General features: G+C 44.6%; 1 protein-coding gene across 2 annotated transcripts in view; it reads left to right on the top strand.

Annotated features, from left to right (window-relative positions):
- The window catches only part of SNX9 (sorting nexin 9), an 884,063-nt gene that overhangs the window by 624,085 nt on the left and 243,985 nt on the right, over window positions 1-15,993 (top strand). For both annotated transcript variants that reach the window (XM_078648636.1, XM_078648635.1), the window contains one exon: window positions 1,666-1,769. In XM_078648636.1, coding sequence (XP_078504762.1) covers window positions 1,666-1,769 — 104 coding nt within the window. The remainder of the gene's footprint in view (window positions 1-1,665; window positions 1,770-15,993) is intronic.

The following is a 15,993-nucleotide window of genomic DNA, read 5'->3' as shown; positions in this document are numbered from 1 at the left end:
AGGGCAGGAGAACTCTCTGACGATGTTGAAAGGTTTCTTGCTATGGTTGGAGCTGGCTTCGATGCGGTCCTTCAGGTTGCATCTTTTCATGTCTTTCAGGCATTGATGATATTTGTTAAGGGCTGACTTGAAGGTGGCTCGCTCTGTGGGATCTTTGCTGATGTGCAATTGTCTTTTTAGGCGTTTGCAGTCATGTTTTATGGTGCTGAGTTCAGGTGTATACAAGCGGGCTTGTTTGGGGGATCTCTTGATCTTTTGGGCTTGATAGGGGTAACTCTGTTGGTGCAGTTGGTAATCCAAACGGAGAATTTCTCGACGGCCTGTTCCAGGTAGGTTGGGAGGTCGGGATGGGTGGTGTTTAGGGTGTCCATCCATTGGATCTCTGTCATTTTGTTCCAGCTGTGGTGGGAGGAGCTGGGAGGTTTGGTGGTCGTGCGTGAGGATCATGCGATGGTGAAGTGGACAGTGGCAAGGTCGGTCCAGGTAAGCTCGGTGACATAACTCAGTGACAATAGTCAGGCTAGTGAGCATGGCTGCCAAAGCTTCTCTCTTTTTCTACTTTCTCGCTACTCCTCTATCTTCCCTTCCCGGCATCTCTTTCAGTCTCCTTAGCCCTGCTTAGGTCATTGAGATTTACCTAATGGTAAATCAAAAACAAAAATGTATCAGCAGTAACAATTACTGTCGAGACTAACAACCATAGTATTTCATATATAATCGACTCTTGAAACTAGTTTTTGCTTTTTCTTATCTGTTATGATCTACAAACTATGATGACCCATGGTTTGCTTCTTTGCTCTTTATTTCTTGTGAACCTCAGTAAAAGGTTTCGAATTAAAAAAAAATACAGAGTGGGCTACACTGGGCTACATTATAACGAAAAGAAACATTGCCCAGCTATGGGGAGCCATACAGCCTCCCACCTTGGAAGTATGGGAAACAACTTAGACTGGTATATGTTTAGGGAAAAAACTGTTTATCTAGCGAGGGGACGCCCTCGGAAATGGTCTTTGGTATGGGGACCCTGGAATCGTAACAGAGAGATTTGTGTGCCACCCAGAACTGTTGAATTCGATGTGCCCTCTTCCCCATGATGCCCCTAATCATGTGTTTCTGAATTCTTCCTTTACCCGCTGATGTGCTATCAGTATTATGGCATTACCTCTGTACTGTGATTTTTGCTGACGTTTTGTTTAATTAAAAGAATTATACAAAATTTAAAAAATAAAACTGTCAGGATTCTTCAAGTTAAAAAATTCCTTCCACAGAAACAGACTATTTTGCTAGTTATTTTAAATATTTTTTCGTATAACCAGCTAGATTAAACATAACAGAGGAGTTCGTAGGTGGAGTTTGTCCAGAATCGTTCCAGAATATAATTGAAATATTGTCTGACGCAAACATGTAGTCCTAAATATCGCTCACAACACGATCATTCATTTGTAGTTAACAATGGAAAATTTACACTCATGCTTGTGTAACTGCTGATGCACCTGTACTTTTAAAATGTGTGCACTTTGAGACCTCGCACATTTTGCTTTCGTCAACTCATGCAAAAATGTACTCCATTATTCTTGACAAATAATTTGCATGTTTTATTCCAACTTGGGTGCTCTTCCTCATTGATAATATATTTCCATTAACAGAATTGCTTTATGTCCACAGTGAACAGAAATGTGAGGCAGTAAGCAAGTTTACCAAAGCGATGGATGACGGTGTAAAAGAGCTGCTCACTGTGGGACAAGAACACTGGAAGAGGTGTACAGGACGTAGGTTGCATTTACAGTCTTTGCCTATTTTTACACTGACGTGTTTAAACCATATTACGGGCTCATGCTTTTATCACTTGCATTGTTGGGAGAATAATATAGGTTTTCTCGTGGCTTTCTTAATAAGCAAGAAGAAGCAATTTCTCAACTGGTTGCAAAGTAATTGACTAGAGAGTCATGTAGGAGAAAATACATGCCACATAAGAGAATAGCATTGTTATAATCAGAATTGAATACCTTCCTACATAAAGTGGGTGCGGGAAACTGCTTCTTAAAACTCTTAATGAAGAGCACTTCACAGGTAGTAATGTGCCTGTGGTTGTATATACACACACAACTACAATTACTTTTCAGGTGCGTTCCCTTGCTTGTTCCTTTTATTCTGACAATCATTCTGGATCTTTGTTCTCTTAAACACAGCTATTCTATATCGCTCTACGTTTAAAACTGCAAATTGCCATAAGCAGTTTACAGCAGAGGACCTGCATTACTTTTGTTTGTTTTGTATAGGCAACACTCACCAGTGCATGTCTCCATTCTGTGCTACCACTCGTATCAGATTTCTAAGGCCCACTTGGTCTGTTACAGAGAAGGCAAGGTCGATACTTTGAGACTGTTATATTTAATGTTTAAGAAAACGTCATGAGGTGGTTACAGGGTCTATTAAACCAGGTGTGGTACCCAGCACTTCTTTAGTCTGTGGGAAAGTGAGGCACCTTATCTAAGGGCTGGTCTCCTGAGTGGCGGTCACCATTATTGGTCAAATGAATCCCAAAAGGGCTGAAAACAATACATTTGATGGCCATTTCCATTGCTACCTGACGTCAGTTTCCCCAAATCCAGTTCTAAAGACTCAGGGAGGGGGTGTTCACCATCCAAGGAGCTGAAGTTCCTTTAAGAATAAAACGTTCATTTATTCCTGAAAATCTGCCAAATTCCTCGCTTGTGCACAGGGATTTCTGCTAGCCATTACACAATTCTGGGCACTGAGAAAGGTAGCACTTCTCCTTCTCTTGGTGCATTTTAGGGACCAATTTCCTCATGCGTTTGTTTTGGGATGTTTGACCGCTGAGTCGAGTTAGCCTTCAGTTTAAGGCTTCTTTCAAGTGAGCCATACCTCGACAGACTACATCCTTCTCTGAGCTCCCCAGCAATGTAATAACAAGAGGTCTTTAAATGGGAGAAAGCCAACAAGTCAGGGAGTTAGTATCATGCTTGCAAGAAGAAAAGAGGCAACATTCCCCAAAGTAAAAACTGATACAATTAAAGATACCCTGTAGTACGTTACTGCAGACTTTGCAGGTTTAAGGCATTTCCTACTAGAATTTAGTTTTCTGCTCAACATAGCCCAGAAATAAGGATCGACTTATAAGTAGAAACCCCTCCGGGGGAGGGGTAAGTGGGAGAAGTTGGCCCTTCACACAAATGTGAAAGCAGGTTCTTTTGTGTGCAGGAGGGGTAGAGCTTTGACACTGTCCCCACGGCTCATTATGCCCACATAAAAACGGAATCTGTATATTTTGATCCTCTGAGAATGTTTATCGTTATGGGGATGCTGTTTGTTGTGCTGTACAGAATTGAGAGTTCCTGGCCTGGCCTGGCCTGACCCGTTAAAGAAGCGAACCCAGCTATCATTAGCCTGCTGGACTCAGAGGTTTAACACAAGGGTTTTGATCCCATCCCACAAGGAGAATATAGATGATGCGTCCCAAGAGATCTTGATTGAAAACCATGTCACATTTTGTTTGAAGTTGGTCTGGGGAGAAGGAAAAGGGTGCATAGTTGAATATTATTATGATATGTATGTAATAGAGTACATTTTTACGGTGTATTTTCTGTTTGTACAAGGAGGTGTATCAACTAATAGTAGAAGTTATCTGTGTGGTCGACTTACGTATTTGAACTACGCATATGTGATCATGAGAATAGGGATGCAAGTGTATTTGAATGACCTAGGTTATTGGGCTGATATTTGCATCATAAAACTCAAGTGCATCTTTGAGTGTGCAGTTGGGTAGTGTAAAATTTTAAGGAGTGGTATGGATTTGTATATGGCTCATTCGTAATAAGGTTTGTATGTTCTGCAGTTGTGCTTTGGTAGTGTGGAGGTCAATTGAACATATTTAGCTCAAAGTGCAGAGACGCGTGTATGGGGGAATTAAACATTGCATTGAGGTGTAATAATAGAATGATGGTCTGAATTATTTGTTATACTCAGTGATGCGTATGTGTCTGAAAGAGCTAATTCAGTCCAGATATGGTTTTGTGGTTGAGTTGGTTAGTAGAGAGTGGGTTATATTTGGAAGGTGATTTCCTTCATGTATCTGCATATTTCCCTCTCTCTGTCTGTATTGCTCTGTTCTTCCCTCTGTTGTCTTTTGTGCTTTTCTGAGTATGAGCATGTTTAAGAATGTGATTGACTGCCCAACTAAACTACACGTTTGTGCATGTATGTGCTTTTCATGGTATGTGCTGACTATTTGACTTAACATCACAATTCACCAACAAAAGACGTATTATTTACCTTCTTGAACCTTTTTGCAAATATGCTTCTAGGCGTCAAATAGGGCTGTCATTTGAAGTGTGTATCCAACACACGGTTGTTTTCCTCTATACTGTAAGGCGCGATGCCGAATCTAAGTGCAGAGTTGGTGTATTTGATCAGGAGCTAAGAAGGACTGTCAGTTTCAAAGTTGCACTGGTAGAGAAGGGAGGGAAGTTTCACTTTTTCTTATTTCTGCTGCCCTGTGTAATGACTTCTTAGAGGTGAGCATATAGTGCCTAGTGTGCTGAAAGAATTTCTCAGACACCAGCATCTGACATTGTAGAAAATAAAGTGTTCCAGCAACTTTTCAAACCCATTGTGCCTATTCCATGATTTTGTGGGCCCCATACACTATTGGTTCCAGAATTTGTGGTCTGTTATGCTTACCTTTGTGCTCGATGCTTTCTGCATTTTCCATGGTCTCATCACTTTCCTCACCACTTAAAGAAACTTGCCTCAAGAAAAGGTCCTTCCCTTGGGCTGCAGCATTAAGAGAAGCTTTACCCAGCTCTGCTCTGATTGTCTCCTGCTTTGCTTGTGACTGGTAATCTTCTTTGGCGCCAGAGCGTGTGTCTGGATTTTGCATAGTGGTGGTTGGTTGAGATGTTGTTCTCATACCTCAGCTGCTTCCAAGGATGGATTGGGTTTTTCTCTCCCCTTTCTGGGTCTGTATGTCCTGCAGCATGTCTGGTTCTCCAGCCCTTTATTTCTAGTTTAGTTTAGTTTAGTTTTAGTTTTATAGAGTGTGGGTGTCTTGGTGCTAGTAACAAAGCAGAGGAATCACAAGGAGATCTAAAGTTGTAAAAGATGTGTTTTCAGCACTTTACGAAACTGCTTGTGCTTTGACCTGATTAACTCATTACAAGTCCAAATGATTGGAATTCAGAGCCTGTTCCATAGTTTTTGGAAAAATAAACTTGGCACAAAGGAAATGATTTTTCTGTGAATCTTCATCCCGATACATGTAGCTGTAATTTTGATGTGAGACTCAAACGATAACGAAGAGTCAAAAATTACACCCAAATCATGCACACTTATATTAGGCTTTGGGCAAGCGCTCAAGCATTGAGGCCGCCAATTTGACGACAAGCTGGAAGGGGTTACCAATCACTAGAAACTCCTTTGGGCTGCATTTAGCCTCAGGGTATTGATCTCCATCCAGTGAGCTACTGATGTGAGTCAAGATTTAAATTTGTCTTGGATGTGGCCGCTCTTGAACCGCAGAAAAGTCTGGGTGTCATCAGCATATAAGTGAAATTGAAACCCACTGGGGGTTATAAGATTGGCTGGGTGTGTCCTGTGCATATTGGGAAGGCAAGTGCCCAACAAAAAGCCTTGAGGAATGTTGCAGCGCATCTGTCAGTAGGAGGAATAGAAGGACCGCAGATGGAGAGCTTGTGACCTCGTGTTCAAAAAAGATTCAAACTAGCTCAACACCCTCCCCTGCAGATTTTCTTCTTGTCTAAGAAGATTTGATGTGAAACTGGATCAAAGGTTGCCGATGGATCAAGGAGGATAAGGGCCACAGATCCCCTCTTGTCCAAGATTATGTGAATGTTGTTGCAGACGATCACAGCGATCATAATTATGATGCCTGCTTAATATATGCACGAAGACTGATTACATCTCTCCATTGCTCCACTTTTTAATTTTTAGTGACTCCATAAGCCAACATTCTGTTTCTATATATTATTAATTACAGTGCTCAACTTTTGATCTTTTTCCCATCCAATCACCATCTTTAACTGGTGCACTTCGGCGGTCTACTGCCATTAGCTTTTCAAAATTCTGCAAGTCTAGCTGACAGTACTGTCCCCACTTAGGGAATGCGATGTCAATATTTACCAAGATGGGGAAGGAGGCATTCTCTCCTTTATGTGGAAGCATTAGCTGTCTGGTCTTTGTCGGTTTTGTGTCCAGTTGCCTTTAGGTGTATCATGCCAGATATTTTTTGTAAATCCCTTTTTATTGGCATTTTCTAAATATACTGTGTAAGCTGAGCATAAGATTTACAATATACCCGACTACAGGAGAATTTTTAATAACTCCCCAAAAACAACACTCTTTTTCTACATATCTATTTATTACTTTGATCAACACTTGAGCGTTTTTCCCCTCTGATCACCATCCTTCTTAGTCGGCTTTATTCGATTAGCTTAAAAGAAGCCATAAAAGCATGTCATTCAAATAAATTGCACATTTTATAAGCGTAAAACGTTAAAAAGTGGACTATGAGCTGTCATTACAGCGCTATCATATTTTTACTTGCCCGTATCACACAACATAGAAAACTAGAAATCTTACAGTAAATACCTAATGAAGTCAATTGTTGTAAAAACAATAGTGTAGGTCGTCATTGTTTAAAATTCTGTTCATGAAGAATAGGTCAAATAAAATGTTTACGAGGCAGTACATAACAAGTACAACACCCAATCCGGTTTCCGTGCGAATTTCAGCACGGAAACTGCGCTCCTCGAAGTCACTGACGCCATCCGGGAGGAGCTGGATGCTGGAAGAAAGGCGGCATTGGTCATGCTTGACCTGTCGGCGGCGTTCGACACCGTTCCCCATGTGCTTCTCCTTACTAGACTCTGGGACTTTGGCCTGCAGGGAACGGTGTGGAGGTGGCTTAAATCCTTCTTAGCCGACCGCCGGCAGACAATCTGGGCTCCTCCTTACTCCGCCGAGATGCCGCTGCTAGAAGTGGGGGTTCCCCAAGGATCCATCTTGAGCCCCCTCCTTTTTAACATCTTTATGGCTCCTCTGGCAGCGGTCGTGGAGTCTTTCGGCGCCCGGATTGTCACTTATGCCGACGACACCCAGCTCCTGTTTGTGAGCAACAGGAATGGTCTGTTTAACGACGATCAGGTCAGAGGTTGTCTGAGTGCGGTTTTCGAGTGGTTAGGACACCATGGACTGAAATGCAACTCCGACAAGTCGGAGCTGCTCTTTTTTGGGTGTATTGCGGAGCCGGATTGGAAACCCTGGTGGCCGCAGGATATGTGTCCCCCCGTTAGTTCATCCCAGAAGGCCAAAAATCTGGGAGTGATCATTGACAGCGACCTATCTTTTGGTCCTCACATTTCCTCTCTCACTGGGAAATGTTTTGGCATCCTTCGGATGCTACGTAAATTTTTACCTTTAGTATCCATCGAGCACAGAAAAATTATCGTTCAGGCACTGGTTGGCTCCAGACTGGATTACGCCAATGTTTTATTTTTGGGGCTTCCCAAATACCTGGTCAGGCGTCTTCAAGTTGCTCAGAACTCTGCAGCCCGAGCGGTCTTCGGCCTCCCAAGAAGAGCCAGAGCCACTGTTCTTCTCTCTACCTTACATTGGCTCCCGATTGATAAAAGGATTCTTTTTAAAACTCTGACTACGACTTTCAAGGCCTTACATGGTATTGGTCCTAAATACATCTTTAAACGTGTGTCTTGGTATCAGCCCTCTAGATCTCTTAGATCTGCTGCGCTATCCAAAGTGAAGGTTCCCATTGTCAAGCGCGCCAGAGCAGGAGGTCGGTCCTTCCGTTATCTAGCTCCTCGTGCCTGGAATGACCTCCCGATCTCTTTAAGACAGGCTTCTAGCCTGCTGTCCTTCCGAAAGGCCCTTAAAACATGGCTTTTTCCATAGTCCGCTGCTGCTGTTTTATAGGTGTGTTGCATGTCCCTTCAGTGTTATGTTTCTCCCTCTTCTGGTGGGTACCTTCGAAAAAGCGCCGGGATGCTCCAAACGGAGTGGCCGTGCGCTATAGAAGCATAAATATAACATAACATAACATAACAAAGAACATAATGTGCAGAGTGCATTGATTAGAAAGGCCGTCAAAGGGGCATTTTAACAAGGCCTCTGACCAATTGATGATAATAGGGAAAGTGACTAAACAATTAAAGATATCAAGTTTGAAACATACTGGCACAAATCTATGCTGACGGTTCTGTACAGAGGTAAGATACGGCTGCACGCCATCTGTAACAAGTGTCAACTGATTTTAAATGACACTGGATTTAGCCATTTCCTGTGATAGCCTTTGGGTGTTAAGAAAGGACAGACTTTAGTTTTTTAGAACATTTCTACTCACAGTATGCAAAACATTTGGTGTTTCAAAATATTCAACGTGACCCAGTTTCATACAGAACTGTTTGGCAAATTTAAACCAAGGGAACGCGTCAGCTCAAGACAGCCTTGTAAAATCATACGGGTTATACTGAATAATCAGCGGTCCAGGCTTTGTGCCATAATAAGATGGTCTGGATATTGGTCATGTCAGATAAAACAAGGCCTCTAGGTGTGCATGGCAAACAAATGTGGAACAACTATTTGGGACAGACAAAAGTTGCCTGAAAAAAAGCGTTCTCTGCCATCTGGTGTTGAATGACGTTAGTAAAGCCCCAGATTCTTGCCCCGTTTAGGGCCACAGATAAAAATGTAGTGTCATAATTGGTCAGCATTTTCCTAATCGGCTCATTGACCAGCTTAATTGCAAAGCTGAGCAAAGCGGAGTTAAATTTGTTAAAATACAATTTCCTGATGTTTACTTCTGGAGTCTGAGCCATGATTGTGGAATAAAATACCCAAATAAAAAAAGTCCCAGTAAAACTTAATTTAACATTCCTGTTAAAAAAAGGCAACATTTCTTGATTTGCCTCCTACACTTCATTACAAAGCTTTTCCCTATATTAACCGTCAAACCGAGATCTGACATGAAACTGATGAGGCATTTGAGTAGCAAACCCAATGGAGTTGGGGACATGAGCACAGAATCATTGGCATAAAGCTAACAAGGAATGGGTCTATGGCCAACCTGGGGAAGAACCCTGCAAGAACATGTTAAAGCAGGCTGTAGTCTGATATTATATAGAGTGAATAAAAAGGGTGCGAGAACACAGCAGTCTGACCCCTCTCTCGAGCTCAAATCTGCTAGTGCATTCACCCCCAGGGGCAAAAAGTACTCTAGCCTTGCAAACAGAATATATTTCTCTGAGAAGAGCTATAATTGGTGGATTCACCCTGCGCTCTCATAGAATTACCCAAAGTCTGCTATGCAAAACGCAGTAAAAAATGCTCCACAAATAAATAAAGGCTAAGAACAGGTGGCTCTTTTTCAGAGGTGTATTCACCAATGAGTAAGTTAAGATTTAACCCTCGCTATACATTCCCCAGGCGCCTTCAACAGCCATATGGTATATCCAAAAGAATATTATTGGTTTCGACCCACTCCTCTAATAGATTCAACAGTATTCTCCCTATCACTTTTACCAAGCAGTGAAATGGGGGGGGGGGGTAACAGGCAGGATTAGCAAGATCCCCGTACTTAGAAATTGGTACAATTGATGCCTCCGACCAGGTGTCCAAAATACCGAACGGTACCAAGCTCCATATATTCTGGTCAGAATTGGGCCCCATAAGGGAACATTCGCCTTGAACAGATCAATGGGGATGCCCTCTTTGCCTGGTGCTTTCCCTCCTTTGCTCCCTGCTAGTGCCACATTGACTCAGTCCAAGGAGAAACATAAATTACTAAAATCAGAAGTCAAAACATTGATGGCAGTAGGGTCAAACCCCTGAGGCGACTGACTAGGGCTAGAATAAATCTTAGAAAATGGGTGACTCAATCAGTATCATTAATTGCTGCTACCAGTCTAAGGGCGTGGCCATCCTTCAAAAGAGGGTTGTTCATAACATGCCAAAAAGCATTGTTGTCTTTAGACAAACTGGCATCAATCAATGATTCTCACGCCATATTATTTTTTAATCCTTCTTCCTTTTTATCAGTGCTAAATGTATTCTAATCCACACCTTCTCACCTCCAGGAGACAGCCCGGCAGCTTATGAAGAGCAGTTTTAGGATGATTATGGGCTTTGGGGCAAGTTGCATCAAACCAAACAGGGCTGTCCTTAATTGACTGGGGCTGTGTTCTGGGTAAAGTGTATTTGATCCCACCAGAAATTATGAGAAATGCAGCCTTAGTAGCAACATCACTAGAAGAAATATCCGGGCAAGTGTCAAAGGTATCCCTATTAGCAATAACCAACTTTTGAAGAAAATTTCCCAAATTTGCCAGGGACCAACACAGAGAGATTCCATTGTGAGTTAATGCTAAGGGCCAGATGTTCGACCATTGTTTGCAGTCGCAAACCGGAAATCCGCCTGTTTGCACCGGCAAAATTGGTCTGCCGCATGTATAAACCCTATTTTCCGATTCTGTAACCTATGACTGGCTCGCAAAATAGGGTTTGCGACACGCTATTAGGAAGGAACATGCCAGGTCCCCCCTTCCCAATATCGAGTCGCACTTCAATGTACAATTGTTTTGCGACCGCAATTGCGGTCGCAAAACAATTGCAGTTTACCACCTGCTTTAAGTAGGTGGCAAGCCACTTGCAAACAGGAAGGGGTCCCCAGGGGACCCCTGTCCCCTTGTGATTGGCAGCAAAAATATTTTTGAAGACTAGGCAGTGGTCCCCACGGACCACAGCCAACTCTTAAATGAAACATTTGTTTAATTTTTTTTTCTTTTTTAAATGCCTCTAAGGAAAACAGGCTGCATAAAAAAAAAATGCTTTATTTGAAAAGCAGTCACAGACATGGTTGTCTGCTGACCCCCGCATGACACCATCCCTGGGGGTGCTAGCCATTCCCAATGGGGTCGCAAATTGCACCTGCCTCATGAGTATTAATGAGGCATGCAATTTGCAACCCCATTAGGAATCGCAAACAATTTTTAAGACAGTGTTGTAAATTACAATTCGCAAGTTTTTGATAGCCTGTGCATCTGGCCCTATATTTTTAATATGTTCAACATGGATGCTTTTCCAAGTATACCCCAGTCTGACCATAATGCTCCGGGGCAAATGGTCACTCATACAAATGAAGTGGGTTATAAAATCGAGTAAAACAAACTCACAGTTAGGAGAATAAAGAATGCAATCAATAACAGTGTTATGTCCACCACCAACAAAAATGGAATTAAAGGAAAAAGGGGGGGGACTCCTTTGCAAAAACAAGATCGAACTTTAACATTATATCATTCAATTCCAAACCATAATTGCTAAATTGCTATGCAAAAATGGGATTGGTCATTATTATTAGAATCCACCTAGCCACAAACCATTATAGCTGGAAAAGAAAATTAATGAATGTTAAAATTACCGCCCCACAATATAAAAGTTTTCTACCCTTTACATCAGCATACTTTTTTCCAGCTCATACTCAAATTGGGTAGAAACATAAAAAATTTCGAAATGAGGAGCATTGGTATAGAAATTTACAATAATGAGGTTTAATCAGAGCGAGAGCTCACATACAACAATTAGTTTATAGGATGAGGATAGTTCAAGTCTGCTCTTATGGTAGGGCAACAGATTCGAAAATAATTAGACAAACTCCCCCCCCAGCAGATCTACCAGCATGAGATGGCACAGCAGATTCATGGAAAGTCTTGAATCAATTGATGTGAATAGGTTCCAACACCCAAGTCTCCTGAAAGCAGAGACACCAACATTTCATAACAGGGTCCATCCAAAGTGAAAAAAAAACCTTGGAACGTAATCCTGCTACATTCCAAAAAAGGAAACTTGAAGATGCAGCAGCTCAGCAGACACTGTAGTAGGCGTGGAGGCTGGGGGAGCGTGACTAACTGCTTTGGTTAAGGGAGAGAAAGAATGTGAACAAACCCTTGTGAGGGGAGCCTCTGCCGTTGACATGGAAGTCTCAGGGCCCGCTGGCAGATAGACAACAGAGAGGAGAAGCTTCTCTGGTCTTGATGAAAGCCAGTCAGTTCCTTCCAACTCAATCAACACAGAGAAACAATACTGAGTGGTGATTAGGGGATACAAATCAGTAAGCTGGGCCCATCTCCTGATTCAGGGGGCGATAAAAGTACCCCAGCAGAAAGATGATCGCTTGATGTAAAGAAGAGAGTGTAGAATTGATTCTAGGTCTACACAGAATAGACTGTACCAAAGAAGGAGATTTAAAAGCCATAACTACATAGTCAGCTGGTAAGGATTTGACTCCTCTGCGAATCCAACTGACCCTTCTAGCCATTTTTATGTCCTCAAAGAGGACATTTTCAGACAAATTTTCTTACCAATCCAATGGATTTTTTTATTTTTCCGGCCCTCCCAAGATTCAGATTCAGGATGGGAAAGAGTTGGCACATTCCCTAGGATCACCATAAAGGGCGTGGCTTTGTGAACCCACAGGTGTGGTGACGGTCGGGGTGTTTTAGAATTATTGGGTAGAGAATTGAGATGCAGGATCAGACTAACATGGTTAGTATCAGATGAAGTACCAGTGCAAAGTTCTAAAGTAAGTGTGGCGGGGTTGATGCAGGGGACCGGAGTCTTGATCGTGGTAGGTAAGGCTTTATTTTAATGTATGATCTTTTTTTAGTATTGGACAGTCTTTCCCGGGTGAATCGTGCTGGGTCCGTTGTTGCAGCAAGATTCTGCGCCTACTAACTCTGGCTCTCTCTTGGGACAGTCTCTTCGTAGCCATCAGGGTTATGTGGTCTTCACCCTCCGTAACGGGATGCAAAAGAAAAGATAGGCGGCTATTAGGCACTTGTACTCTCTTTTCTATCCACTAAGGGATACCGGGAGTGATGGATCACCTTTGGTGGTGTATGTACAATATCTATATACAAGCAGGTAAGTAGGTGAAAATTATGGTGCAGGTAGTGAGGGACACAAGGGGAGGGGAAAGGAAGGAACCCACGTAAGTGAGGGGAACTATACAATCTCAGTGCCCCAGGCGCCTGTTCCTTAAACAGCACTCTCACTTCGGGACATCTCCCCGCCTCCCCACCCAGCCTGCAACCCGTCTCCGCACCTGGCTTAGCCACACTCCTCCAGGGGTGCGGCTGGGCGAACCGTGGGGACGTTGGCCTCCTGGCTTCTCCTCGACACTGGTTCTCTGGACGCTTTCTCCCGCTCGGTCTTCTCCGCTCCACCGCGCTCGACGCTCACACCTCGATCTCACCTCCTTCTCCGTGACGTCACACGCTGACCCCAAGGCTTCCTCCTTTTCAACTAATCCGCTGTGTCCGGCTTCTTCTGAGGGCGGGGCGGCCAGTGACGGATACTCACAATTAAAGGCGCCGTTCTCCTCTTCCTCATAAGGTTCTGTCCATAAGGGCTCGGTATCGTCTGCTCACTTGTTCTGCGGGGATTGAAGAGAGGGGAGAGGGGCAGAGTCAGCAACCCACCATTCCGTCTTCGAGGCGTTTATGTCAGTTGACGGGGTCTCTGGGCTACAGTATGTCAGGTGAAATGATGGTTACCGCAGGATATAGAGTTGGAAGGTGGGTAACAGAAGGAGGCACTGTAAATGAATTCTGGATTGGCAAGGTCCTATGTCTTGCATCAGCATGCAGAATTTCAATGCAGGTAGAGGTTGTTTTTTCAACTAAAGTTATTATACAAGACAAGTAGTAAAAGGAAGATTTGACTGAAGTTTTCAAATCTTAAATAATAGTGAATAAACGGTTCGGATCCTCTGTGCTTGCTGCTAAGGCTTTAGGTGTCTTGCCCTTATCAGCAACAGATCTACATGGCTTAACATTGGCTTTAGCAACATGTGTAAGACCATTCTGCGTGGGAGAAAGGACCCAGCCTTGTCTAGCCGAGAACAGGCGCAGATAGGCCCGCTCTTAGACCTGGGCAGCCCGGGCGCATCCAGTGCCACGGGAGGGCTGAGGCAGGGCCAACCCAGGCTAACCATGGTTCCTCTCCTGGTGCATGTTGGTGTGCAATGTAGTCCCCCGAATGTGGCCCCAAGTGCAACATGTCTGTTGTGCTTTCCCGCACCAAGGGAGAGCTGAAGCGCTTTTAAACGCTGTGCGACAAGCGGGCAAGACAGGGCAGACTATGGTCCTCTCCTGGTGCAGGTGCTGGTGGGCAATGTAGTCCCTGCAGGCATGTCTGTTGTGTTTTCCATTCATCTTGCTTTAAGGTGGATACAAAAATTTGCATGATGCAGTGATGTGCATGCTCAAGTCTCCTTACTTTTTTGACTGATATGGCTAGCTGTTGGTTGACTTCCGTTCCGAGAGCAGAGCCGATCCGAGTCAAGCAGATTGCAGACCGCCTAGCTGTAGTGGCGTGGCGTCGGAAGGAACATCGGGGAGGTTAGGAGATATTGAGCCCCGACCCCGTCGCCGAGAAACCGTGAAGCTGCCTGGCCTCCAGTTCTGCTGGCCGCCATCACCACCGCTATTGCTGACCGCGTAAAGCACCCGAAGGAGGAGCCGAGCCGAGCAGTGCAGCCCAGAAGCGCAGGCTGCACGAGGAGCTGAGCCCGGGGGCACGTGAGATGGAGCTGGACAGCTTGGCAGCCTGCGAACCTGCGATACACAGCGGAACTATAGCGGAACCACAGAGGCTCCCCACGCCAGCAGCGCTGCCTGCCTAAGCCTTGCCTAAGCCGCCCCCCCCAGGGGCACGTGGCAGCCTGCTGTTTTCCAGACCCTGATCGACCCGGTAGGTGCCCGTTTGAAGCAGAGCCCTCTGTGAGCCCCGGACCTCCGCTCGAGCTGTACAGGGGCAGCGGGGGCTGCCAGAGGGGGCTCTCGGCACTGTCTGCAGAGAGAGGCTGCCAGAGGGAAGAGGACCGAGGCAATGAGTGCAGAGGAAATGAGTGCAGAGGCTAGAGGCAAGTGTTGAAGATCCAGCAAGCCCCCATTCCACACACTGCCAAGACAGCCCGCACCGTTGTCCACTATACACTGTTGTTCACTGCTAAATATCATCCGCCAGGAAGGAGACATAACGCTGCACAGCGAACTTGGAGGGGGAAAATATTGCTGTATAAAGAGTGTTGTACCGCTCACAAAAACTGGAAAAAAAAGCTTTTAAAGCGACATCGTATTAATCAGCTCCTATTAACTACTAACCTGCAACAAGCCCCCAGCTGGAGTCAGAACTCATTTAAACTACGGACTTCAGCCTAAAGATACGCAAGGAAAGGTCCCGGCTGGGCATTAACCTCCATAGTTTGGCAATTAAGCTGCGGGCGGCGCTTTGGGCTGAGGCTGAGGCTGAGGCTGGTACCGTATCCATCGTTTGCAGTCGCTCGGAGCCTAGGGGTGCGACGCCTCAGTGGGTGCAGCCCCAGTTCCCCTCCATTACTCTTGGGCTTCCATCACTCTTGAGAGGGGACAGTGGGTGTGTAAGTCCTGCACCCGTTAAGCCCGCAAACAATACCTTGCTGGCCTGCCATGGATACCTCCAAGCAACTAAGAAAACTACCAAGGAGAAAGGGCACTACTCTCCGTTCCGCCTCCCCCGGGGCAGTTTAACAGGAGTCACCGCCACCCCAAGATAAATCGTCACACTTTGGTGGCTCTCCATCGCAACCTCTGATGAGTGACTTTTTTGGTAAAACTGTTCCCCAAATTGGCTTTCCCCCTACCCAAATAATACAGCACGATGCGGACTCAAATGCTGATATTCAGATTGATAATCATTGTTCTTCCAGCCTTGCGTACATTAAAAGTCCAACTTCGGAGAATCCCCCCCTACCTTTGCCCAAATCCTTTGCTTCACACGAGTCCTACCAGCTGCAAACGCCCTCCCAGGAAGATGTCATCATGACCCAGGACAGTTTCTTTGTCTCACTAAGTACCTCTTCTACAACCCTGGGAAATCTACCCTCACCAGTCTCCGGCTCTGATT

This window comes from Lissotriton helveticus, chromosome 6 (assembly GCF_964261635.1).
Source record: "Lissotriton helveticus chromosome 6, aLisHel1.1, whole genome shotgun sequence".
In the NCBI taxonomy this organism is placed as follows: Eukaryota; Metazoa; Chordata; class Amphibia; order Caudata; family Salamandridae; genus Lissotriton; species Lissotriton helveticus.
The sequence above is the reverse complement of the archived record's forward strand: the minus strand, read 5'-3'. Positions and strand labels throughout refer to the sequence as shown.